Source organism: Scomber scombrus, chromosome 14 (assembly GCF_963691925.1).
Source record: "Scomber scombrus chromosome 14, fScoSco1.1, whole genome shotgun sequence".
Taxonomy (NCBI): Eukaryota; Metazoa; Chordata; class Actinopteri; order Scombriformes; family Scombridae; genus Scomber; species Scomber scombrus.
Genome location: NC_084983.1, coordinates 23474440 through 23502351, shown reverse-complemented (window position 1 = coordinate 23502351; position 27912 = coordinate 23474440). Strand labels below are relative to the sequence as shown.

The 27912-nt window shown below is 41.0% G+C and overlaps 1 protein-coding gene across 3 annotated transcripts in view; it reads right to left on the bottom strand.

Annotated features, from left to right (window-relative positions):
- Positions 1-202: 202 nt before the first annotated feature.
- The window catches only part of shroom1 (shroom family member 1), a 32631-nt gene continuing 4921 nt past the window's right edge, over positions 203-27912 (bottom strand). For 2 of the 3 annotated variants that reach the window (XM_062432676.1, XM_062432677.1), the window contains exons 2-9: positions 9564-12515; positions 9300-9474; positions 8933-8985; positions 7802-8479; positions 7010-7609; positions 6258-6366; positions 5340-5612; positions 203-3028 (exon numbers count right to left, since the gene is read on the bottom strand). In XM_062432676.1, the coding sequence (XP_062288660.1) occupies positions 2774-3028; positions 5340-5612; positions 6258-6366; positions 7010-7609; positions 7802-8479; positions 8933-8985; positions 9300-9474; positions 9564-12289 (4869 nt within the window). In that variant the 5' untranslated portion in view covers positions 12290-12515 and the 3' untranslated portion in view covers positions 203-2773. The remainder of the gene's footprint in view (positions 3029-5339; positions 5613-6257; positions 6367-7009; positions 7610-7801; positions 8480-8932; positions 8986-9299; positions 9475-9563; positions 12516-27912) is intronic. The other variant, XM_062432678.1, reaches the window with a different exon arrangement.

Genomic DNA, 27912 nt, shown 5'->3' with positions numbered 1-27912 from the left:
GAATATTGCAATAGTAGAACCAAACATATGCTTCTCTTCCCATAAATATTTCATGTAGCCTATATTTGTAGTTCTATGTATAGTCTCTCTGTTGTTACACTTGATTAACTGTTATTGTTCGGGTTGGATGCATGTATCCGCATCAGCTTACTGCTCCTGGTTTCTGATTTTGACAACTGAAAAAAATGTGGCACACAAGAAAGAGAGGGAGAGCTTAATTTATTCACAATATTACAAACATCATGGAATGTACAACTCCAAACAGGCACAAAAAAAAGAAAGACAGAGCTCAAACTCTCAACAGAAGACAGACGTGAAATATAGCAGAAAAAAAAGAAAGTGGGCTTAGAAATGTCTGCTGTCATTCCACCGGCGAGGACTGAAATATGTCCTTCCTTCTTGGCTTTAAAACGGATTCTGTTCCTATCAATGTCACACAAGCCTCGAGTATTTGAAAGAAAATCCCCAACTAAACAAATATAATCCTACTCCGCAAGCAGGCCCCTTTCCTGCAACCACAACCAAACACTATTTTGACTGATTGATGACAGAAACGAGCAATGACTTAGGAAGTTGTCAAATGTTTGTTGTATGCACACACACACACTCACACAGACGCGCGCACACACACACACACATACACATACACATAGTAAGAATTAATGTGGGAATTTGTCCATGTGCTGCTCCTCTGTGGGAACAATTTTCTCACTTTTTCCTCTTTTTCTACCCCCGTCTTTCTTTTTCCAAAACGTTGCATACTTTAGGAATTCCAGCAGGCTGCAGGGAACAACATGAGAGTCCCTCAAACCCTTCAGCCCTGCGTCAGCACTAAGGCCAAAACAAACATACATTTGTTTAGCAAACTGAAACAGAGAGCTGTAAATCTCCGGAGAAATGTTTAACTGTTTAGCAAAAAACTTGGAAATATCTTTCAGCATGGAATTGTTTCCATTTCCCGGGGGAAAAAAACAGTTTGTAGTAACTTACTACTACTACTTTGTCCACTTCTTTGACATTTTGAGTTTGTGAATAAATTATTCTTTTTATGTGTACCGGCTGCTAATGATGCTCTTCCTCTGTGTGATCACTGTTATAAATATCATATACAAAACAGCCATCACATTCACTTACATATGGATAAGTTTCTTTTTCCAATACAGCCAACAGGTCATTTCCTGAGGGACGATAACGTTTTGATCATTTCATGAAGTTTCATAGGAGTTTGGTTGGAAAACTAACACAGCAAACACCAAGAGGAGTTCTGTCTTTTTGTTCAGCAACTAATCTCTACTACACACACACACAATTATACATAATCTCGAGCATACGCACACACAACACATATTCTGATGTAGGGCAACAGCTCACATCGCTCTTGAAAAGGAAAAATGTGTTGAAATTAATACAGTTAGAAAAAGATGAGATCCTTTAAAAAATGGGGGGGAAAGATGTTTAAAGAGTTTGTTTTCATTATATGTGATTGAGGGCTATTACTGTGTATATTTCAATACATTTAAAGGTTATGTGTGTCAAAAGGGGCTACATGTGGAGGTAGAGAATATAAAATTAGTTTAAGACACCTGAAGTGAAGTTTGTGGACTTTCCTCTTTAAATAAAGCATTTCAAGTATCACGTGTCACTTCTGTGACAAAGGGAAGATGGGGGGAGAAAAATACTCTGATATAATTGTTATTTATAATCTGGTTTTTAGAGGTTGGGCAATTCCATATGGGGAACTGCTCCAGCATGAAATAATCAAGACGTAATTATGAAATTAGCTGGAAACTTATCTGTACACAATCAGTGTTCCTGGGTGTGCTCGTGTACCCTTTAAAAAAACCATTTTTTCCACATTTCTATTCAAAATCACAGACAAAAACAAACAAAAAGAAATGAAACAGAAACATTGTTTAACGGGATGGAGTAAGGCTTTCACTTGAAATGGAAAAAAACATGATTTTGAAAACAAATCTGATTTGAAGAAATGTGCATTTATGTATCATTACAAAGTGCTTTTTTTCATTCACCTTTTTTGGTTTTTAGTGCCTTAATTGAAACACATTTAAAAATAAGTACATTTTTTTTTTTAAAAGAAAAAAAAAGATTAAATTTACTACATCTATTGTACATTTTACGGACATAATACAGTACACCGCCCCTCTTTCAGGCTACTCGCTTTCACCAGAGCCTTCTCACTGGTCAAAATACAATCTTAAAGCTTATAATAGGTTTCCACAGGTGCAGATAAAGGGCTGTAGCACTACAAACTTAAAGAAAAGTGAAGGACAGTTGCTGAATTGCTAGCGGGGGACACAAAGTTTCCACACAGCAGCTCTAACGGTTCCACAGCAACACCAATGTCAAGGCACACAGAAAAACAGTTCAGTGGTCTGTTTGAAGTCAAAGGAAACATGTACAAGTCTTTAGATGCAGACTGTGCTGATGAAGAACGGCGTAGGGCGGAGTTTGGGTGAGCTTTCTTGGGCACCCTGGCTTGAAAACAAATCTGCTTTATAGATGACAGATAGGCAAGGAGCTTAAGTCTCAACAGTCTTTACAGCTCTCCTCATGTATAGCCTAAAAGGACAAAAGCCCAAGTCTTGACAGTAATATATCAGCTGGACCACTTAACATTCATGTCCTGTGGCTTTAGGTGGCACACTGAGCCAGAAAAGTACAGTCAAAACTCTGTTTTTTTTTGTTTTTTTTTTGAAGGCAAGTCAAGAAAGAATGAAGAATCCATTATTGCTTTTTCTTAGCTCTCCTCCCCTCAAAGATGGAGGCTGTTGGAAAGGGCCTCCAGCTGCTCCTCTCCCAGCCTCTGCTTCTCCTCCAGGTCCTTCTGCCGAATGAGCAGCGAGGCCTTGGTCTGCACGAAGCGCCGGTAGTCCTGCAGCTGCTCGGCAGACAGCTGACGCGACAGGAATGTGGAAACCAGGTTCTCTCTCCTGTCCAGGTTATCCTTCAGATCTTTGGCATCCTCCCTCTGTTTGCACAGCAGACGATGGCGACTGTCCAGAGATTGCTGAGTACAGAGGAGAAAGGGTGAAGATAATATATTATACCTGCTGCTGATCATAGATTATGTCTCCTCACTATCTTACATAATCAAGTTGAAGACATATGTCAGGCCTGGTTTTGAAATCTGAAGCTGATGCCTTGTAGAACATTAGACCCATGTCCAAAATATCCAATGCAAGCTTCATAAGGCTTCTACTAGGAAATGTGAAAATGAATCATGTCCACAGGCTTTACTTTTTAACCACAAATGTCATATTTTATGGTTATATTGTTGTTTTAATTTACGTTTACCATGTCAATATGCTGAATATGTGATAGGTAAACCATTTCAAACAGCCACAGGACAGGAGTTGCAGTGTTTCCTTATGTCAACAGAGGGCAGGGTAGATACAAATGTCATCGAAACTGGGCTGGAGTTTCGGTGAGTCAGTGTAAATACCAGTGTTGCTGATAACAGCAGGAAAACAAATGAGCTTCCAACACAGCCCTCAGTGTGCAGCACGTTGAGCCAGGCTTTTACAGATGGACAAACTCACAAAGGGCCCTTTCAGCAATAAATCTAGATGTCTAATGCATCCATGCAAACATAAATTGATGCTGAAAATACTGCAACACATAATCAAACAGGATATTCAGAGGGGGGAAACAAAGCAGAGCACAGAGGCTTGAGTCAGATCCTGTGACACTAAACATTTCCTAATAAATGCTCTAATGCAGCTTGAGAAAATTCGAGTAATTATTACAAACCATGTGAAAACAAATTCTTAAACTGTAGTGATATCAAGCTGCTGTTTATCAAATATTATCTACAATAGCCTCATTAATCATTAGATTCAAATACAGATGAGCCAAAAATCGGCTATTAAAAAAAGATAAACCAGACGACATTTTTTGAATTCCACACAGTGAGAAACCTTGACTCCATTGAAGCTGTCCTTCAACTTTTCCCAAGCAGTGTGTTTGCTGTTCTTAAGTAAACAGAATGAGAGTATAGCTGAGGGCATGGGAGCAGCCATGCACTGCTAACACTCATGGTAGTCATTTTGGCCAGAAGCTCTACTCAAGCTGCAGTGAATCATGAGATCTGCTCTGGTCTTATGACATAATACCCCCCACCCCGAGTAGCATTCGCTGACACACATGCGTTAGTGTGTATGTGTAAACACCTTTAGGGCGAAAAGGATGTGAACACATGGAGGTGGAGAATAATACATCTGTTGATTTTTTATCAAATCTTATTTAACTGATTCAGTTGACCTGTAACCCCATTAAGAGTGTGCCTCAGGTTCATTCACAATAGCAGCACTCACTACAGGTGCATGAGAGACATGGCTCTAAAATAATATCAGGGTATTTCTGCCATAATGATATTCTTGACAATATGAAAAAATAGTTCTCGCAGGATTTGTGGCCCTCCTTTTTCTCAGCTTAGTGCTTCTGCTTCAGGTGGTGAAATACATTTATTGTATTGCCCCCTTTCGTTGTTAGACTTCTTGCCCTTATTAAATATTACTGTGGTTTGTTGTACATCTTATTTTTTGTAACCAAACCACTTCCACAATACTGAAGTCGCTCGTTGTTATGGAGCCAATAGCAACTTTACATTTTCAGCCATGAATGTTGTTGCTGTGCGTATCGGTTTAACATCATTACGTCAATAAGTTAGAATATTGTCATAATCACAATATTATCATATTATCATGATATTCATTTTTAAAAATGATATGATACATTAGGGCTTACTATTGTGAGAGAAGGTCCAGACACAGGGGACACGGGGAACTGATACATTTAGATTAGAAAAATTATTTGTTTTAAGTGTTGGCTTCATGCTTTTAATAACTTGTGAGATGTAAGATGATGAATAATCAATGGTAATTATTATTATTGTTCAAAAACTGGCTGCTTAAAACATTGCACTTGTAGGCCATGCTGTCAGATATTCAAATCCAGACAACAAACAAAAGGCAAAAAAAGGAAAAGAATTGTTAAAAGGCTTATGTGAATTTTATTAAAAAGGTTTATCTCTGGCTGCAGAACTCTTGGATTTTATAGGGTCATTAAATGAACCTACAACCTGCTGGCAACTGCATTATTACCAGATAATTATTCAACTTTGCCAAAAACAAAGATGCAATAAATTCTTAATTGCAGTGAAGTACTCATTCAGGGCAAGTTTCAGGTCTTTGCAAGCTGTTCCACAGCATACAGAAATAATTGGAAAACAAAGGCTGTCTGGAAGATAGTACTCCAAAGTGCTGAGAGGTTACTGCCTCAAGACATTTAACACCACTCTGTCAGAAAAGTTTCCTCACCTTCTCCTCAGCGTCCGTGTACTGGTCCACTGTGCTCAGGGCGTTCTGTACCCTGGCCAGCCGGGCAGAGAGGCATAAAAGCAGGCTGACCACCCTCTCCAGGTCTCCTATGAACAGGTTGTACCTCTCCAGCTCCACAGGAAGGCAGTGCTCTTGGACCAGCACCTCCAGCGCCTCACCACTGGACACGTTCTCCTGAATATCTGCTTCGAGGGCGCCACGTGTTTCTTCGAGTGAACGCAGACGATCCTCAATGAAGGACACTAACAGACGCTGTAAATTCAAGTAGAGAAGAAATTTTAGGCATTTACAATACAAAACAGTGGTGGGAGAAATTAGTTTTTCAAGGACCAGATATTGAAAGTGGATTACCATTCATTAACATTTTTATCCCTCTTTCCTTCACATAAAGTGACAAACTCTGTGTTGAGTAGTATCCCATTTTTCCAATGATCAATACTTAAGGTTTTTGCAATGCTAACATAGATAACAGTAATAAGAGTGAACGTTGAGGGCAGTCAGGAAGATGAGGGAGGCTATTTGCTAAGCCAAACACTAGACAAGTGGGAAATACTGATAAGAGGCAGACAGTACATCATGTGATAAGAGACACAACTATATCAGCCTGAAATGGGCCAAATAGCATCCAGATGGTATTAATATGAAATCACCACCATTAAGAGGAAAAACAGAAGGAGACTACAGCTCAGAAAGGTCTTTTTACTCTGCTGTCCTGTCTGGTTTCTTGTCATATTTACTTAAAAAAACAAAAGGCGACATGATCCAAAATCATCACTGCAAGACGTGACCAAAGTTATACATTTTAACCACATCAGCTTACATACAGTGGCTCATTATTTGTACTGTTAAGTACTTCAGATGAAAACCGTCCACTGTTTTGCATAAATTAATAATTACCTTCTTCTCAGTGACATCAGCTTTGCTCTGCAGCTCTGGACTCTGAGCTTTAAGGCTGTCAGGAGCAGAAGGACAGGAAGTTGGTTCAGCCGCTTCGAAGGTCTCAGTGCTGAGAGAGAAAGAGGTTTTTAGGTCAAGCTGACTTGGTCCCTGTTATCACAATATAAGATAAAAAATGCTCAAATTTAATTCTTGATTCAGCTGTGCCAGTATCATTACCAGTATATTCTGAGTAATGCCCCACTTGTTATTTACACAGCATAAAAACTCAACCACATTCTCTCTGTATCTGAAGTGTGCTTACACTGGCAGAAATCTGAGTGCTTGACAGCAGATAGCCAGGTGTGTCTGTGCATGTGGTGCAATATTAGGTAACACAGCCCTGGTAGACTCCAGTTTTTTGGCCATTAGAAAACAGTATAAAGTTTCATAGAGGAAACATTAAACTAGGAATCCTAATTAATTAGATTTATATGCGTTCTCAACGCTAGAGTCAGCTCTTACAAGATTATGTAGTCACATGAAAGGTGAAAAGACAAGAATTAAGAAATCTATTAAGATATCTTCCACTTTTAAGCCTATTTCCATTATTTTACAGCTATTTTCTGTGAAGAAATCACATTCATCATTGTCTCCTCTAACTCAGGCAGTAAACTGCTCTCAGTTGGTCAGTAAAACTTCATGTCATGGTTAGTGAGATTTTACTTGTGACTACCACAGCTGGTGTAATATTCCAGGACATTAATATTCACCTTTCTACAGCGCCCCTCTGCTCCTGTTTCTTCTTGTAGTGCTCCTCCATCAGCAGCGTGTCCTCTGACAGCAGCTGCTCCATCAGCATCAGTGCCGTCTTACGATTAGCCAGCGGGTACAGTACTCTGGTCAGTGATTGATCCGCCTTGACAACCGCTTTTACAAGCTCCTCCCACTGAGGTCTCTCGACGGGCCTGTCCAAGCCCTCTGTCTCTCCCTCTGGTGTTCCCCTCTCCTCCATCTCCTGGTTTTCTCCCAACTTCTCATCTTCCATTTCTGGATTTTTCTCCTCTTCCACCTGCTGACTGATGTCTGCGTCAGAGACTGAGGTGCAGGGAGACACAGAGGTTTCGCTTGTCTGCGTAGGAGGGGCTGAGCTTGAAGACTCGTCATCGAATACGTTGTCTGTCAGCGGTAGATTCAGGACTTCTTCTTTGATGTCTTCATCTGGAAGGAGTATCCACAGCGATGGATCTGTGGTTACACCACAGCTCAGAGACACTTCGTGGTTTGAATCAAATGGTGGGGCCTCATTGCTCAGTTCATCCACTGACTGCTCTCGTTCCAATCCAGTTACACAAGGGGAAGTACTGACTCTACTGAAATAAACAAATTATGGTTACGAGTCACAACGGGGTGAAATCGTATTTTTAGACTTAGAAATACCCGTAATAGTTTGTTTTAGTGTTGTAAGGTGCAGAAAATGTGATTCATTCAAATTATAATGTGAAGAATGGAAGTTGTTATCAATGAGGAAACATATGTTGCATTGCTTTGGTGTCTAATCTTACCTGGAGCTCAGCCTGTTTTCACAAGGAAGCTTTGTCTGGATGGGGGTTGACGATGTGGATTTGATCTCCCTCTCACTGGTTTCTTGACCTCTAGGGGAAGGTGGATTAGAAGAAGTCTCACTGGGCGGCCTACTAGACCTGATCTCATTTGTGACGGAGCCATGGAAACCAGGAGATGCAGAGTGAACCCTGGCCCGAGACGAGGAGCAGGAGGCCGGAGAGGTGGATCTACTTGAATTCCTTGTTCCTACTGTGGTGAGAGGCCCGGTATCCTCCACACTACCCAGTGCTGGTTCTGAGTTCTGCTTTATCGGGGACTTTTTCCGAGTATGGATTTGTGTCTGTCCCTGAGTGTTTTTCTGACCAATGATCTCGGGTTGTTTTACTGCTTGATCCAACACATATTGTTTCTTACTCTCTCTTTCCTGCCCCTGGGCTTCTCTGACTTGGGCAAAGAATGAAACATTCCTCCTATCTCTATCTGGCCCTCCTGGTCCACCCGAATGCCTCCACAGTTGATCCAGCTGCTCAGAACTTTTACTCATGGCTGATGGTCTTGTTAACTTTGATGCCCCGAGCTCTTCCATGGACTTCCCCCTCTGTGCAACCACACGGACACGCTGCTGGCTCTCAGGGACTGATGTTACTACAGGGTCCTCAGTCGCATTCTTCTGGGGACTGAAATTGACATTTCATTATTATATTAAAACGTGTAGCCTGAGCTAAGCAATTCATATAAACTATGATTGGTTTGGGACAAAAAGCCTTGGCCTCTGAATGAAAACAAAAACTGCTGAAGCTACATTTTTCATATGCAATTTCTTTGAGGGCAAATGCATCATAGAATGGCAATAATGATCTGATATTGCTATAAATAACAGCATAGTTTCAAGAAATAGGCCAACTCTTTGAAAAAGGGGTTACTCAATGATTCTGGTTTAATAGTTCATACATAAATCTTTTGAAAGGAATGTGGGTTTGCTGGAGCAGGTGGGTGTTGACTTTCTAGTGCCACAATGAATCAAGCTAAGATTTATAGTCTGTGCCACAGCGCACACATTACTGACCTAAGACTCTCCTGACCTAAAACCCAGTAAAATGTCCCAATTTGTCTGCTGCACTGGTACATACCTCCTGGTTTCCATAGTATTAGCTGGTAATGGATCTGTCTCATAGTCATGCGCCTGTAGACACAGAGGAGGAACCAAAGGGCAAAACATGAATTAAATTCATATTGTAAAAACATTTTCTTCTGAATTCAATAGCAAATAATATGGAATGAGTGTGAAATACTATAATAACCAGACATCAGATAAAACATCTTATTTTCTTTGATTACATTTTTTCTTCAAATTGCTTGAATAAAGGTTAAGTTTGCGATGCACGAAAATGCATTTTCTAATGGAAAGTTTATTTACTATACTTCCAATCTAAAGCTCATAAACACTTTACCCAATTAAATAAACCACAGAACTGTAGCATTTAGTGAAAAAGTTACCTCAAATGCATGTGGTGTGGAAGTGGATCTGTTCCTGAAGAAATTAGGTGGTTCTGGTTGGTCTAAGAGACTCTCCACTGACGCAGACTTCCCCTGAGATGGACCTTGGCTCTCCCTCCATCCGGGTTGACTCGACTGGCCAGAGCAAGACTGTGCTGAGAAGAACTGGGCATACCTGTTTTGTGAAAATGAAAATGCAATACTTAAAATGTTGCAACCATACCACAAAAACAGAATCCAACTACTTTTCTCACTCTTTTGTACCTGATGGAGCTGGTGGAGGAGTCAAGGATGCGTCCTGCAGAATGAGGTCTGTGGAGTTTCTTCTTGGTGTTTTTGCCATCAGGACATGCTGATAGAGGTCTGGGACCCCAGTCAAATGGTTTCTCACCCAGAGAGTGTCTCTGTCTGGGTGGAGGCGGTAGGTGAGGCACTGGTTGCTGGGGCTCAGCCACTTTCTGACCCGTCTTGCGCTCCATGTAGTCCACCAGGGCCTTGTGTTGCAGATTTTTTAGGTTTGTCTTTGAGGCGCTAGAGGCTGAAAGGGCTCGACCTCTCGTCTCAAACATCTTCCTCCGTGCAGCAACCAGTCCCTGCTCTCCTTGCTGCGTATCTTCCTCTCCCTCACACTCGACTGCAAACAGGCTCTCACTTTCGTTGCCAAAGGAGCGGCAAGCAGAGTGTTTGGGGGCACCACCGAGCTGGTTGAGTTTTTCTGGTTCAGAGTAGCACATCTTCTTCTGCTCTTGGGTTAAACGCTTCCTGCCTCCGATGCGTGCCACCTGGGGCTGAGCCACATTAGCTGGCCTCCCTTTTTCTTTTTCGGTCTCTTTGTCCATCTCCTTCTGACTCTCCCTTACTTCTTCCTTTATGCTCCCCCTCTCTGTCTCCTCAGAGGTCACAGAGGGGATGAGAGTCTCTGAGTCCTGTGATGAGGAGAAAGAGTGAATCACTGTAGGCCGCAGCTCAGGTTTTTGCCTGATTCGGTGCGGCCATGACAGCTGCAGGTCCCTCCTTTTAAATGAAGTCTCCCTCAGGACTTTAGACTGGGCATCCTTCAGCTTCTCTTTGTAGTACTTTTTAAATGAGTCATCCAGGGTGTTACAGGCAACAGAGATCACTTCCTCTCTATCGTTCTTGCTCGTGTCACCTTGTTGAGGTCTGTCATTATCGTTGAAAGCCACATCTCCATGACCCGTTTTGTTTGGGACTGCTTCCTTGCCTTTTATACTGAAATCAGTATCCTTTTTTGGCTGTAATGCTGCCCTGCTGGCTCCAGTGAGGTGGTACAGAAGCGGAGTTGTTTCTTTGTTTATCCTCTCGCTGGCTACATCCCCCAATGGCTGCCTTTTCCCTCTCTTTGCCTGCTCCTCTCTCTTGTGGTCATTGGGCTGTTCATTGCTGATCAGTGATGTGACTTCCTTTGTTTGTGTGCTTGAATGTGGGGGGCAGTTTCTGTCAGGTCCACAGTAGAATATAGGGTTTTTGGCAGTGTGGCGGCCAATCTCTAGACTATGCATCATGTCGATGTCCTCTAAGGATTCAAAGCTTTGAGAGGACTGCATCAAGAGCGATGGCTTGTGATTCTCCTGATCCTGGCTCCTTGAGATTAGGTCCTTGCTCTGGTTCTCATAAGTGAAAGCCTCTCTCCCATCTGTTATCATATCACTGGAGGAGCGAGAACTATCTTTGAGAGGCCTAAACAAATCATCCATCGTACTGTGGCATCTTTCTTTTTCTCTAAGCCGGTGTCTCTCGATCACAGTGGAGCTCTCACTACCAGCGTCAGACCCACAAACTGATGCAGAATATGTCCTCATACCAGATTCAGACTGCTTGCACACCCCTTTGACAAAGTAGAATTGACCCTTATGCTGGATGCTGCTGTTGGTAAAGCTCTGACCAGCATTCCAGGGGCTAGTGGCTCGGGCTGGCTCTGAACCAAGCCAATCATGTGCTGAGTGCACCCTTTTGCGCTGACCCTCAAAATGGCCGGTGCTACCACTGGGCTTGTTATGATGGTCTCCATTGCATCCATCACTGTTTGATGAGTGTCTGGGTTTCAGGTGCTCAGGCTGGCTTGTGCCTCGGGGAGGTGATCGGATTAAAATGTTGGCTGACTTCTGCTGCTCAGAGGCAGCTTTGTTATCCGTGATGAAAAGGTAGTCTGGGTTCAACGGTGCCCTGGTCTGATCATGAGGCTGGAGGTGAAGGCGGTATACTGGTGGCTGCCGGGCTTGATGCTGCTGCTGCTCTTGCTGTTGAGAGCCCTTCCAAACTGCATACACTGGTTCAGAATTGAAGCCAGAGTTGCCTGTTTTTGGGTTTGCAGTCTCAGTCCTCTGAGCATTCAGACCATGTGACTGTGCATGGGATCGATTGTGGGGTCTGAGCTGTTGCTGTGGCTGCTGTGGTTGAAATTCAGTACCATGGTGGTGGACCCTGCTATTCTCCAAGTTTTTTGTGGCTATGAAACTATCCAGGCGTGCAGGTACTGGAGGAGGATAGACAGCAGGGTAAGCACCTTGGGATGGAGCCCCCAAAGGCACCTCTTGTTTAGAGAGTACTTTGTTGTTGGTATGGTAATTTTCGTTGCTATTGTGGTTGTGGTGGTTTACGTTGTTGCTGGTATTATTGCGATATTGTTGTGAGATAGCTTCCACAGAGCGACAGAGCTGGTCCATGGCCTTTGAGTCAGACTGCAGAACCTGGGTGGGGTGGTAAATGGACTTTACATACTTAAGATCAGCATAGTGGCTGAAGGAGCTGGACTGCAGGTCATCTGGCAGGAAGGGAGAAGGGTAGTCTGGGGCAGTGGACCCACCAGAGAAGGAGCTGTAGGCAGAGTCTCCTTTGCCGTGTTGGTGGTGGGCAAACTGGTCGACGATGCTGCTGTTGGACTTGGCTGGGGAGAGCCGGCTGACGGGCAGGCTCAGAGGATGCAGGTCCACGTTGCTCATTCTCTCAAAGTGGAAGTTGTAGGAATCCATGGAGGACTGGGGCGGATAGTGGCAGGAAGGGAAGGGCAGGGTTTGTAAATGTGCCGTACAAGTGTGTGCGCTGATGCATGTGTTTGCCTTGTGGGTGAAACCGGGGAAATTACCACCACCAACACATTTGCACCAGGTTGTCCGTCACACTGGTGGCTAATTAGGTCATTTTCCTGCCTCCTTTTTGTTTATTCAAAGCCTCTTGAAACAGTCTGCTCAGAAGCTCCTGGGGAAAAACAAAACACAAACACAGCACAGTCATGTTATCAGCCTGAAATCTTAGCTCAGAACTCAGTCATAGATCTGTGGAAAATAACTGCTCAAGGCTGAAATGCATTCACATGATATATGATAATATATGTTTAAACAGTAACTGAAAATGTAAAAGAAACTTTCAGTGAATGACTTGTATTCAATACATCACATGACTTTGTGTTGTCTTCACAATCATAGCTATTTTGACTGCTTTGCAACGGCGTGACAGTATAACACAAACACCCATGTTTGTGGCAAATTGTCAACTTAGCGTGTCCACTCACACACAGCTACTCTGCCCCCAGAAAATAAAAACATCTTTATATCTCATCGACAATGTACACATGAAAGAAAAATTGTTTAAAAGCTACATGTTTTGTTAAAAAAAGGGCCAATTTTTGTGCATCCTATTCAAACACTACTAAGGTGCAAGAAAACAGTTAGTCACCAGTAAAAATAATTGCCAGGCATTTCTAGGTCAAATTCCTCCAGTGTACACCATCTGTTACATGCTGTAAAGACAAATCATACACCCCTTCACTGAAAAAAATGTTAATTTATTTTGCTTTTTGTCCAGTAGTGAACTTACAGTAGTCAGTTAAAAATGTTCATGCCCAGCCTTCAGAGTGGATGTGCTGGTACATGGCTGAACCAGGGAGACATGATTGAACTTACGATTATTTTACAACTTATTCTTCATTCATTTGGTATTTAGAAGAGCCAGAAACATTTAATTTTAGGGCTATATGAAATTGAGTAAGTTAGAGAAACCCAAAGTGCAACAATGTTGAGTAATTTGATGACAATGTAGAATTTAAAGTTTATTTCACTAGACAGCAGTAACGTTCTCATCTGGTTTAAAGTTAATCATTAGATCTCATTTAACCAAAAGCGACTTCATCTGATTTTATGCTTTAAAATTCGCTGCTAACAGCAATTTTTTCCCCCTGCAAACATAAAGTTGTATAAGTTATAGGTTCCATGGCTCACAAGGTTTAAAGCATCTTGGCTTTGTGGGTCAGTATAGTCAACTACCTGTTGAAGGAGTCTATCTGCCGTTTTGCATCAACAAGGCCTCTAATTAAGGGCCTTGAGGTTGGTGGCGCACGTTGCAGCGCACACATGAAAAAATGTCAGGAATTCCATATTGAACTACAGAAACATGGGCAGATTAGTCATGTGACAGACGGATAATGCCTTATTATAAAGCACTGTGGCCTGTAAAAGTAGTCTTACCTTTCCCCTTATAATTCTTGTGGAATTTGCTTTATCCATAAATTGTAAAATCTAACAATTTGCAAAAAATTCAACTTTGACTTCACCACACAAGCGCTATGACTGTGACCATAATCAGATGATCAGAGAAACATTTACAGTCTATCATATAGTGATAGAAGCTGCAATGTGAAGCAGATTGTACTCATTTGTCCTCTGTGGTAAAACCAATTGCTGTCCTCCTCAGCTATCCCGCCCCTGCCAGTTAATGACAGGTTTGAGTTCTGTTGGAGTCTAATAACACAGTAAATGTAGGTTACTCTCTGATCACGTGTGTGTCTTTCCACGACTTTGTCATCAAGCTGAAGCTACATTCCTGTCAAGCTAAAATAAAGGTCGATGTTGCAAATGAAACAAAGACAAACCAACCAGTTAATCAACTCAGAGACGCAGTATTGAAGTTGGACGTCACTGGGGAGAACTGCAAGAAATGTGCACATTATGAATCAACTGATTTTGTGTTTTGTGTTTTTAACCAACAAATATAAAAATGCTGAAGTAAATAAACATTTAGTAACTCAGACTGACAGCTGAAAACTGTTCGCCAAGCTGAAAAACCTGAATCAAAGATGATCCTAGGTGGTCGTTTTGCATATACACAAAACCCACCTCACAAAAGCCTTTCAAACTACAGTATTAAGGGGGATTCCATGTGTTTATGAAGGGCCTTCTGATCTGTGGTGTGTGTGTATGTGTGTGTGTGTGTGTGTGTGTGTGTGTGTGTGTGTGTGTGTGTGTGTGTGTGTGTGTGGTTTCCAGCCCTCCTCTTCCCTCTGCGAACCGAGAGAGGCTCCCAAACAGGGGAGCGCTCAAGTGGAAGTGATGGAGGGGACAGGCAGTGACAAAATGTACAGAGGGGAGAGAGGGAGAGAGGGAGGGTGAGGCAGAGGGTGACCGGTCCAGACAAATACCCTCACACGCAAACCACAACAACAAGAGACCAGAGAAGCGAACAATGACAGCAGGAAAACTGAACACAAGTTATAAGACTGGATTAATGGCCACAATGGTGAGGGAGTCTGGGAACCACGCAGAGATCAACTACTTGCAGACTTGAATGAATGTTTCTGACCTTTAGAGAGCACCACTATCAAGAAAAAGAAGAGTGAAACTCACCCAAACTTTGAGTCTAAGTCGCTGACCTTCCTGATATCCATCTGAGAGAGAAATAAGTTTCCTAAGTTTCAACTTAATCAAATGATATCCGTTCTTCTTTCTCATTTAGGAACATCTTTTGTCCACTGAAGAGGGACCAGACTAAGTAACCAGGAGAGCCAGATATTAGAGGGAAGACTTCTAGCGAGTCCCTTCTCCCCCCCTCTAAGACCTGAGGCTGCGTAGCTGGTGCGCTGATTGGCCAGCCGATGACGTCCGGCTCTCCGGTGCACAATGAGCGCAGCGGAGGGAATATTTCACTGCAGCAGATAGCTGCTAGTGCTGCCGGCCGCCTGAACAACAGAGAGAGAGGAGAGAGAGAGAGAAAAAAAAAGAGGCCTCGCATTCCTGGCTGGCTTCAAAGACGGAGCAGAGCCGGGCGCCATTCATTCCCAAGGCCCTGAGCCCGGCACATGGAGACTGGCCAAGGCAGGAGGGAGGAGAGAAGAGGGGAGGGGGTAGTGGTGATGGTGAGGCTGGTGGGTGGACGGGTGACCTCCCAAGCCTCCACCCAAGAAACAACAGTCACAGTTACAAAGACTAACTATCGCCCACCATCACCCTCAGTTTCCTTTCTCTCTTATTTCTAACACCTATTAGTCATTATTCATTACTACTGCAAGTAAGATATTCCACTGATATGAAAGTCATCATTACCAAAATTCACTTCAAGAACTTTGCTTTAATTTCATGTGGTAATTTTCATACCAGCAATCATTGGCTTCTTTCGAAATGTACAAAGATAAACTAACAACAAAATGAAGATTTCCTGACATAAACAGGCCATAACAAAACATAACAAGCATTTAAATTAATTCTTGAACACTGATCTGACTGTTCCATTGGTCAAGCTCTCTTTCAATGACACCATCAGTTTTATAATCTCTCTTGTGATTATCCCATGACAGACGAAGACCCTTGTTGCTCTCTCTATTGTTTTTTCTATTTTGGCTGGCAGTGCTGCTGCTCAGCTACACAGGCTTTTTTGCTACTGTTAACTTGGGCTGAACTATTTTAAAAAATATCTAATTAAGATTATTTTGACTGATACTGCAATTACAATATAATTTACAATATTAAAAGGAATGATAATATTTACATCATTATTCTCATTCTCATTGTAAAAACATATTATGTTATATAATATGATTATGTTGTGATTTTAGTGGAGATCTGTACAAAATAAAAACATTTTTTGATCATCTTTTATGTTCTGTGGCAATAAAACATTTCTTTGTGATGGACATATAAGGCTCAGAGAAGGACATTTGAACCAGATTATATGATGATGATTAGCATTTTGGTATTATTTTTCTTGGTGCAACATTAAAGGAAATCCGGTATGCATGCGCTTACTACAGCCAGATATTGGTATTATTGATTATAATTCACTTTGTTATTTGTTTTACTGAGTCTGACACTTGCCAAGTTTAATATCTGTTCCAATAATCAAATATTAACCTAAACACACAGATAAGACAGTAAAATATGGACACAATGTAAAGTAAATGCAACCTGCTCATGATGTGGCAAATTAAGTCAATTTGATTTTAACTTATTGAAATTCCTCTCCACACATGATTCATAACATTAAATACAGACATGTAAACAGGGATAAGCTCATGATCATTTTTCTGCCTGGCAATAGAGCTAAGTACTACTATCACGGTAGAGGGAGGAAAGAGTAAGCTTTAAGAGCCATAAGAATTTAAAGACCATATGTTTAAAAAAAAAAAAGAAAAGAAAAATCCAACATGGTGGACAGTGTCAAGCAAGGACACATTATCTTAACAAAGATTTGATTAGAGAGAGAGCGCTCAGGGGGAGGCTAATGGGGAGAGGGAGGAATGGACGATGGGAGGAGGGGTTTTAAATTCTTTCAGATTTTTTTTTTCTTTAATTAGTGCTTGTGTGTTCCAATGTGACCTTCACCATGCAGCCACGAGACTGGACCACCAGGCGTCTGAGAAGGCAGGAGAGCAATAGAAGGATATAGAATTAGAGACAGAGGGAGTACAGGGTGGTAAAAAGATGCAAGAATTAAAGGGTAACATTGGAAACAGAGATGACATAGAAGACAAATATGAGACAGGTGAGGTGTAACAAAGATGCAGATGGGAGAAGACGCCAGGTCGGGGACTTTAGCACCTGGTGCTGTAGTAGCCAACCAACCAAGTAGCGAGCCACAACCACTAAGCTTGTTAGCCCTGCTGGCCCTGTTGGCTCTGCTGTCCCTGCTAAGTCTGCTGATAAAGACAGTGTCCTTAAAAAAACTACTGTTAGCCCTGCTGCTTTAAATCAGAGGTGTGTGTGACAAAAACAAGACTTTAAATTGACTTTAAAAACAACAAACAGACTTTTTTTTTTTAGTGCAGACATACAGGAAAACCACGTGTAATTGATAAGATTGACAATGGCCGCGTTCTAGGTTTAAGTTTAGCAGCTGATTGTTAACGAAAAAGAAAAGAAAAAAAGACTAAAATAAATGAATCCACTTATTGTTGCCAATCTACTGTAAATCTTAGTCAGGAGGCGTCACTCTTGCTCACAATATAAATTATTTAAGATACTTTTTTGACAGGATTAAAATCGATCCACTGGCGTTTTGGGCCATGATGGCGTTGCGTTGTTTTCCTTACTTAACTATCATATCATTTTTATAGACTGAATAAAGAGGAGCCGCAACTGTTAACTTATCAGCAAATCTGAATTTCAACCTTCTTTTGCAACATGCGAGCACAACGGCAGCGTCACAACTGCACAAATGCTCGACAGTGAACTCATTTCTGGACAGTGAGGCTCCCACAGGACCTGAAAGACATCATTCCCATTGTCTCTGATCAAACAGCAGCAGACAGGAAGCTGTTTTTGAAAAGGTGGAAGTGGTCCGGTGTTCAGTACTGACATAGCAAAGCGTGTAGTAGCGGGAAAGGAAAAGCCATGTTGCCATGCGAGTGTTGGGACCCACACCTGCAGAGCAATTCCTCCTGGATGTGTGTTTAAATAGAGACAGATTCAGCGTGTCTGTGAGTGCAGGAGAGAGAAACTACATGTTGCTGGGCAGTGCTCGCCACGGTGTCGAAAATCTCTAGCTGACCAAGACAAGCTGTCACACTCTAATAAGCTCTGCATTCCTGCCCAGACCTGGCCAAAATACTTCACTTGAACATATTTAACATTTAGTCTACTTGACTTCATTTGGATGTTTTCACTAGTGAACATTGAATGCATGTATGTGCAATTAACTACAACACTGCTTCTTCTGTATTTGCAGGGATGCAAATCACTAACAGGCCTGACAGCTGTATGTGGGTATAACCAAGCCAGTAATAGTATAATCATAAAATTATCTACTATAAAAAAATTAAAAAAAACTCCAGTCAAGCATTCTACGTCCTCCTCAGTCAACCATTAACCAGGAAGTACATCATGCCTCGCAGCATTTGGTTTAAAAGAAAAAAACAGAACACAGGCCTGCAAATGATAAACTCCTGAAATTACTTTCAAACTTGCTGCTGAAAAGACAATTACTTTTTTATTAAGGACCCCCCGGGGGGCTTTGCAATATGATCTAGTCATGGCGAGTTTAACTGGATACTGTAGGAATTCCTCCGCACTAGAATAGCACAAGGCTGCAGGCAGTGGTGTTGTATTTTGTGTAGGTGCGTTTATATTTGTACAAACCTTTGTTATGTCTAAAAATGGACCGTGCAAATTCACCATTATTGCTGCATATTGTTTTCAGTCTTCGGTATGTTTGCTCAAATCTTGGAACATACTAACCTGGGTCAAAGTCAGATATATGAGGTGATTATAAGAAGATAATTACTGTATGGAGGCAATTGGAATACCAACAATTGAACTTAAACCTTGTCTACGTGCTATCTGACACATTTTTTTTATACATGAAATATAAAAGTCATAAAGCAAACAATGAGTATGTTACCTTGCCAGCAGCTTAGATAAAAAAAGAACCGTCCGTTTGTGCAGGAGCCAACAAACTTTTCCCAATGCAAGGTGGTAATTACTGACGTCAATGGAGACGTGACCCAGACCCGAGACACACCTCACCTCAAAGCTCGAAGATCACCTATTTCGCTGGATCAAAGCCATGACAGCATCTTACAACATCTTTGCAAAGTAGGGGATTACCTTGTTCACAACCAAAGTGCAATACTGACAACAACAACATGGGAGCCACGGCGACAAAAGAGGGCCAGGCCGAGGAATGTATGAAAAGAGAAAAAACACAGAAGGTGAGAAAGAAGAGACGTCCCTGGCAGGAAGCTGAGGACAAACGCCACAGGGGAAAACAAAAAAACCCAAACACAATAACAAATGACCCACTTCCTGTTCATAGGTGGGAAAAGTTTCAATGATTATATCACTACAGAAAAAATGTTAAAGCACCTATTGCTCTTGGGTCCACAACGTCTCGTACAGCTCACCACTTATCTCTCAACAGTCCTTAAAGACACACTGTCTGTCATGTTCTGCAGATGATGCAGAAAATAAATATGCTAGAATGAAAATGTAAGCTGCCATAACTACATCTATAATTATGATGGACACAATTTGGATTTTTATCATCAGAGATCTGACAGAAATGTTTTAGACTTGATACAGTGTATAAAATTGATGAATATACAAGTACATATATTGTGAAAAGACATTGAACAATAAAATTAGAAATCAATCAGTGAGAACATGACTTTATAAATCTAGTAATTGTGCCTACAGTAGGAAACCTGACACAGTTGTGACACCATGACAGATTAGTTGAGCCAGTAGTTAACATGGAGGAAAAGAAGATAACTACTAAGACTTCTACTGACCACCTCGCACAAGAAAGCGTTGTGGTCCTTCATCAGCTGGGTGTCTCTACCACTTAGCTCAGCCTGTGTCATCTCTTCCCTATAGCTGTCTCTGCTCTGCCAAGCTGCAGTAACCATCTCTATCTTGTTATATAATGAGCTGTGGTCCGAGCAGCTGAGGGCTGACGCGTAACGGATGCAGGAATTCACCCACGATGGCCCCTGACCCGGTACTATGACAGCCATGACACTTTCATGACTTCACTGGGATGACATGAGGTTTATCAACAACAACACTTGACTTTACAGTACATGTATTGTTCTTGTCATACAATCAATCATTAATAACAACTTCATCAACAAGGGCTCTGTATTAACTAACTAACTGCAAACCCAAACAGCAAACAATGCTACAAACCAATCAAACACTGGTTAAATAAAAATGAGACAAAATTAACTGAAACCTTTAATGAGGAAAACTAACAAGCATCAATTTGTGTTTCATAAACTGTCACGCTGAGGGGAACTAACCACTAAGTCCCTGTGCAAACAGAGTAGAGAACAATGAAATCATTGTGCAGGCCACTATACATTTGGACCATTCACTTATTTACTGGGCTGCTCGTGGAATGTGTGAATGCTGGTCAAATCTGTGACAAAAGCTGTTAATGGACTTATAACACTTTTAAGCAGTGCTGTGGTATAAACGTCATGCTATATGACCTGATTCCTTGAAGTTGTCTTTAATATAGTAAGCAAAAAGTGACCGCTGTTCTGCTTCCTCTGAGGATCTCTAGTTTTTTTTTAGAAAAATATTGATTTTAATCTGAAGGGTTTAGTCATTATTTTATTTGTAGTAGCAGTATTAATGTAGTTTAAGTTCATTTGGAGTCTTTTTGAAAACAGTACTTAAAAGCAATATCATGAAAGGACCTTACATACTTATTACTGTTGGATATAATCAGCCTGTGATACACCTTCTACAAGTTATTAAATATACAGCTGCAAAAATTAGTCAATTCATTTATTAGTACATCGACAGAAAAACATTATATGCAACTATTTTGATAATTGGGGGATAGTTTAAGCCGTTTGAACACCAAGCATTTGCTATTTACAGCTTCACAAATGTGAAGATTTGACATTTTTTGTTATACTTGATTGTAAACTGATTGATAGGTCAAAACACAACATTTGAAGACATCCTCTTTGAACTCTAACAAATTACAACAGGCATTTTTCACTATTTTCTGACATTTATTAGACGACAAGATTCATCGAATAATCAAGCAACAACCATCAGATTAATTGATAATGAAAATAATGGTTAGCTTCATCAAAAATCAAATAATGAAGTGTTTCGTGTGACTTACCCATGGTCGCTCAGCCTGCCTAACGCTTCTATCTCTACTGTATCTCCGCTGTTCATTGAGACAGGAGAGAAAGTGATCGGAACTGTTTGCAGGTTAAGGCTCACTTTCCAATAACTACCAATAAAAACCATAAAAACCGTCTATCTTTGTGTGATATGAGATGTATCAGCAGGCCTAACACATGACACTTTATGGCGACATGGCGACACGGCACCTTTTTGATCCTCGTGACTTATCACTGGCAGTTTGGCGAGTTTGGGCACTTGGCAAAGGCCCACGGAGAGGAATGTGCTTGATAAGCAGCCAGTGCAGGTACAGCAGGTACAGCAAACAGATGATGTTCTGACTTAATGCTCCACTTATTTAATAGATGCACACCCCTGATTACAGAGAGTCTTCAATTATCTGTTATGCAAGTGTAAATATACAGAGCCATTATTAGTCTTCTATTTTTTTTTATTGAATACACCGCTGTATTCGGTGACATCTCTTATGTAACTGTGTAATGATATCAGTTGTCTATTGTGCTGGTGAGCACCTGATAAGAAGACAGTCTGCAGGATACTTCCTGGTAGAACAAACAACTGTGTGTGCAGGAAGATCACAGGAATATAAAACTGTATGGTTAAATTCATTACGATAACATAACCATATGTTGAGGTGAAACTAGCTTGCAGGTATCATACATTACCTATCAAAGAGTAAATCATCCAATTTATTTTGATACTGCTCGGTATTGTTCCGCCTTTAAATTGTTTGGTTGATAGAGACCGGCAAAAACAGGCTTGGACGTCATATTCAATAAGACATACTGATTATTTCATATTACGAGGCTTTGTTGTATCACAACGACAAAGTGACGAGTGTTTGGCAGTTTGATGAATCTGACTTCTTCAGCCAGTCATTTCATCCATATACCAGCAACAGATGGAAGTACTATGGCTAAAGCGTTGGGTTACCACACAAATCCTTCCTACCTACATCCACTGCCCTACTATTCACTATAAGATACTCAGACTACATAATTAGAACTGGGTTTTTTTTGCCCTCCTGTAATCGTCCGACCTCCTGGAGTGGTCAAAGTCAGGTTACGGTACTAAATGGCCCTCTGAGCTCAAAGACTACAGCATTCCTCGTCTGGCCTTAATGCTCCCCAAAACAAATCTAATATGAGGCAATTAAAGTCAGTGAAAGGAGGTTTTCATACCACAGACCGCTATGTGGGTACTAGTTATGAAGTAAAACCCATTTTCAAACCCTGACAGTAAACTCACTCCTCACTGCTACAAAAATAACTGGACACAGTCAAACTGACAGTACACCTGTTGAAATAACCATTTTGCGTTTCTTAGGGCCTTACACCTGCAAGAAAGCAAACAAGCTTATTTTTCAAAATGTTGAACAATTCCTTTAAGGAGGAGTTGTAAAAACCCTTCACACCCCACCCACCCAGGACTCGGTGGCTGTACTTCATTGGCATCAACCTCAATCTTTTAATGCACCTTTATCATTCTTACTGGTACAATGAGTTCTGTGACAATACAACCCTGTGGTCAAATTAATGCGTAAAGTAACATCAGAATAACACAATTCTTGTTTTCCCCTACTTTCAGGGAGGAACCGACATAAACACAAATTCAACACTGTCTCTGATGTCAGATGAAAAGTATGGTTGACAGCAATGAGCTCCTGCTGTTACATGGTTACATCTGTGACATCATGTCTGGCATGAAAGGAGAACTAGAAAACAGACACTAATAAGAGGATAACAAGCGAAAGGTGTGAGAAACCAGGTAACTGTCTACTATCTAATATGGAGTTATAAAAGAGCACAGACATGCCTTTAATCCCTCCTTTTACACCTGCCAGGATGCCTTAAGACGCATGAAAAGGACAGTCCAGATACACGATACGCTGACCTGTAGAGCAGCAGCGGCACAACAACAAGGAACCATTTCCTCTGTGTTTCAGCAGAGATTTGAATTGCAAAAGAACCCGCAAGGCAGACAGACACGCTGTGTGGGCGAATGGTTAACATTCACTTCCCTCACTGACCCCAACATGGCTGCCACTGAGGTCAACATCAGATCAGAGCCAAGACATATTTTTTTGGAGAAATACTCATTTTTAATCTGTTTGAGGAGAACTCACTTGGCCGATGTGACCTCCTTGCTCAGTTTAACAGTCTCCAAATGTCAGGTGAAATCAAGCAAATTAAAGCAGCCGGCATTCTCCACATTTTTGTTTCCACACACCAGGGTGTTCAAATTATCAAGACTGAACAAATTAAGCCGAAATGAAGATCCATAATTAAGATAAGGATGTCTCACGGGTAACAGGTGTCAGACAAGCAGAACATTTCTTCCTCATAATACTTTTCCAAATCCAGTAATTTATTGGCCTCGACAGGCGAGGATCAAATCTCACTCAGTCTCTTTCTTCTCTGTTTACACTTCGCCTCCCACTCACTCCTCAGACACAGACTACAGGTTGAAAAGGTGAACCAAGTACTGACTGCTGTCCTATGGAGAAAGATAGTGTTTCATTGTCCACAGTTGGAGTGGATGTTTCACCTGATCTTCTTTAAAGACTGAACAAAATGCCTGAGAGAAATATTTACTTTGTATTTATTTACACAGTCTAGTTTCTAAAAACCGTGCCAAATCAACCAACTGGTTTCACAGTATGACCCGTTTCTGGTCAGAGAATCGCTTCATATTTAACTTCAGGTCTTTACTTGTCCAACAAGTTCAATATAGACTATATATAGTGTTCATATAGACTTTGGATGACACCGGGGACATTTAGCCACCATGCAGATGCTGATTTAACCACCAAAAATCCAACTGGAAACTTTCCTCCTCCCACTCTGTTTGGCACTCTCTGATATGGAAAAAAGTCAAAGCACACAAAACAGATGGCGGATCACATCTCTCAAGGTATTCAATTTCGCCAAACCTGCCGTTTCTGATGGTGTAAGCTTTAAATTTATGTGCAAAGCCGCACTGAACTGGACTTTGTTGGATCAAGCTCAATTTACAGCTCGAGCTCAATTACAAATGGAAAGTAATTCCACGTTTAGGTGGGCTACATCTTCAACCTGCTTTATGTTTAATACAATTTTCAACACTTTTCTTTAAAAAAAGAACAGCAGACCTCCCATGAAAACATATGTTGTACAAAAGCAGAGGATGATATATCAACTTCAATTATTAGGGTTCTATATAGATCCCTAAGGTTCTATATTCTATTAGAAAGAACCATTTGTCTAAAAAGGTCTAATAAAATGTCTGGAAGAAGAAGAATTAGTCTTTAAAATAAGTTTGTGTATTTAAGAATAAGATACTGGCAATTAAGTAATTAAGATATTGTTTCAGAAAATAAATTACTAAATAAAAAAGCCTTGCAAATGGATTAGATAAGAAAGATTAAGACAAATAGACCGATAGTCTGATTGGTGATTCATTGCTATGTTTACTGCAAAGTGGGAGAAAGTGGAGCCGACAGAAAAGTCCTATTTTCTATCCCTCTACTCCGAATCTGAATGACTCTAGCAGATGTTATTAGTAAGTGAATGTGCATTGTGCAACAGAGCCTTTGTATCAGCCATCATAACAATAAAAAACCTCAATTTGAGCCCTATAAAAACAAAGGGAATGTAAGAGTAAAAGCCAAACATCTGACAGAGCATGATTTACCTCCTCTCTCCTGCTTCTCACTTTCTCAAGCTTCCCGTCGTCAACTACTGCAATTTTTTTTTTAACTGTAAAATGTCCCTGAAATAAATTTGATTTAGTATGTTTTAACACTAGGAAGGCAAAACTGCAGTTTTAAATATTAAAGCTTACAGATATCAGCTTACGACAAGTTTCTCAATGGCTTTTCACAAATATTGTACAAACTAGTGCTGCAGTGTTTTTAAAGTGACAGCAGTAGTTACAGTAATATGTACTGTGTGACCTGTGACCTTTTCTGTCCTTAAAGTGCCGACAGCTTTTGATATTTAATCAATCTGTTCCTGTTGGACACTGGGTAAGTGTTCAGCTAGTTTTTGTCATTCTTTGAGCCATCACGAAGCTGATAATCAGTGTAACCACAAGTTTTTTCATCAACAGGTGGGAGGTGTATTCCTGGATAATCACTTTTGCTTTATCCTACAAAAAGCTATATGATGAAAATAATGTCACCATGAAAAGATAAGAGAAAATTATCTTATTCTTTTTTCGCTCGCAGCACTATTACCACAAGGTTTGTGATTTTGCTGTCATCCCGCCTCCATTTCAGTATGTTTTATGATATAACACATGTCGGCGCTCTATTCTAAAAACAAATGTGTGTCTAATGTGCTGGTAATTACAGAGTGCCACCTACGCCCTAAACTATAGACTGCAGGCTTTAGATGATCTCCCATTATACTGACGCCTCTGCCGGTGCCCTGTCGGACAGTTGAGACCGAACTCGCTGTTAACTTTTAATTGTCCTGCTTTTGAAAGGAATACAGTAACCTAATAGTACTGATGATCACGCTCAGGAGTCAAGTGATCTCTAATCTCCATTGTGTTTCCCAGCACCGAGGCTGCAAGCGTGGTTAATTTTGGGGAAGCGGATCACAATGGGCTCCTTTTACTGCTGGCAGCGCAGGTTTCCTACCTCAGAGCAGGGTCGGGTCAGAGGAGGTAGAGGTGGTGGTACTGTAAAGGAGGGGGCGAGGGGGTTTAAAGCTGTGAAACAAATCACACACAGAGATTAAACTTCACCAGAAAATACACACTGGACTTTGTAACCTGGGAGAGAAAAGTGCAGTGTGTTGACTGAGGAAGTGATAGTTTGACTTCTTGGGGGCAAAAGACACTTTCCTATTACGGAAAATAAATGCATCAGCGCTTTAACAGTCATCTCAAATAAAAAACACACCTGTGTGTTCAATTCAGTGCCAGTCTTATTCCACTTAAGTGACAATATGTGTTTGATGAATGCAGGTTTTACATTTGTTTTAGATTTTTTGCTGCATTTTGGCCTCTGCTAAATAATTAGTGTCCAATTAGATCCAATGACAATCAATCAGAGTGCGTATTATATATCATATTATGATTATGTGTGTAAATATCAGCGTTAATTACTTTAAAAGTATAATTTCATCAACACACACACACCACACACACACACACACACACACACACACACACACACACACACACACACACACACACGACACACACACACACACACACACACACACACACACACACACACACACACACACACACACACACACACACACACACACACACAAAAGAGAAAGACATCAAGCCTCTGTTTCCAGCCATGTCAGACAGCTGTAAATGCCTCTTTTATTAGTCAATATCACAGCCTTATTACTGCGTCCGTGGCCGGCTCGAGTCTCTGTGGCAGCGCCTCACCCACACCTTTTCATCAGTACTATGAAACCTGAGGAGGCCCTCCAGCAGACATGTTGGCACAATGTATTATGGAGGCACACACACACACGATGAAGGGGTTGCTCTGTAGTCCAAACTATAGTGGAAGAGTAACAATGTCAGGCTCGGGCATCAGTGGCTTCATTATGTCACACCTGAAAGTCAAAATCTGAGATGATTCAGTGTGGTTTTTTTCATTTCAGTAACTTCTTAACCTAACTTAACCTTCCTGCAGGTGGCGAATGTTGTTTTTAAAAAAATCTGCATTGTGTCTGTTGCTAGTCATGCTAACTGAATTAACTGTTGTCACTCCTGCTATAGTTAAGTGCATATTTTCCTGTGTGCTGGCAGTGCAGAATATCATGCGTTTAATTTATATACAAATATATTTTAATATACTGACTTTGTAAACTTGGATATTTATACATTTTAAACATACATTTTTATATGTAAATCCTCTTACAATCATTCAACTACTCTGTGACTGTCCAGACTTTTAATATTTGTGGGCTGCAGATGATGATGATTATAAATATAGATTCATCTGTTGATTAATTGTTGGGTTTTTTTTTGTAGTTGTTTCGTCTGTTAAGTGTCAGTGTCACTGTTGCTAAAATGTCTTATTTTGTTTTGAGCACAACCCCAAACATATTCAGATTACTTGCCACAGGACTAAAGAAACCAAAAAACATGCACATCTAAGAAACTGTAACAGAGATTTTGGCATTTTAAAAAAAGACTCAAATGATTAATCAATTATCAAAATGGTTACTGATTAATTTTCTGTCGATGGAGCATTGCAGTTTTAAACATCTGTCACATCAAAGAGCTTTGCAACCTGTTTATGTGAGTTCCTGCTATGACAGGTGCATTTCCCATTCATCTACATTTCCCTAAAATGTGGGTAAAAAGACATTTTTAAAAGCTGCCGTTACAAGTAGGTTACTAAAACACTCCACTACACAACCACACACATGCACACAAAACCCAGGATATATGACACTGCCACATCACAATGAGGGTCCTATAGGGCCACATAATAGCGTAGGTGTGGTCTTGTCAGATACCCACAACAGGCAGACAGACACTCACACATAACCATACACGCTTTCCAGCCTTCCCTCAGGGGATCTCGAATCAGCCGACGATAACCTCTGGCAGCCATTTGTCTCCTTCACGTCTGTCTGTTCTATGGAACCTGAAGAGGGCCTTTCTGTTCCTCTGACAAAAGAAGGAGGATCTGACAATAACTCAAAAAAATAGCCTGCAGCCCCAGCCTGTGGAGAAGTAACGACTGAAGAGGGGAAACTAGA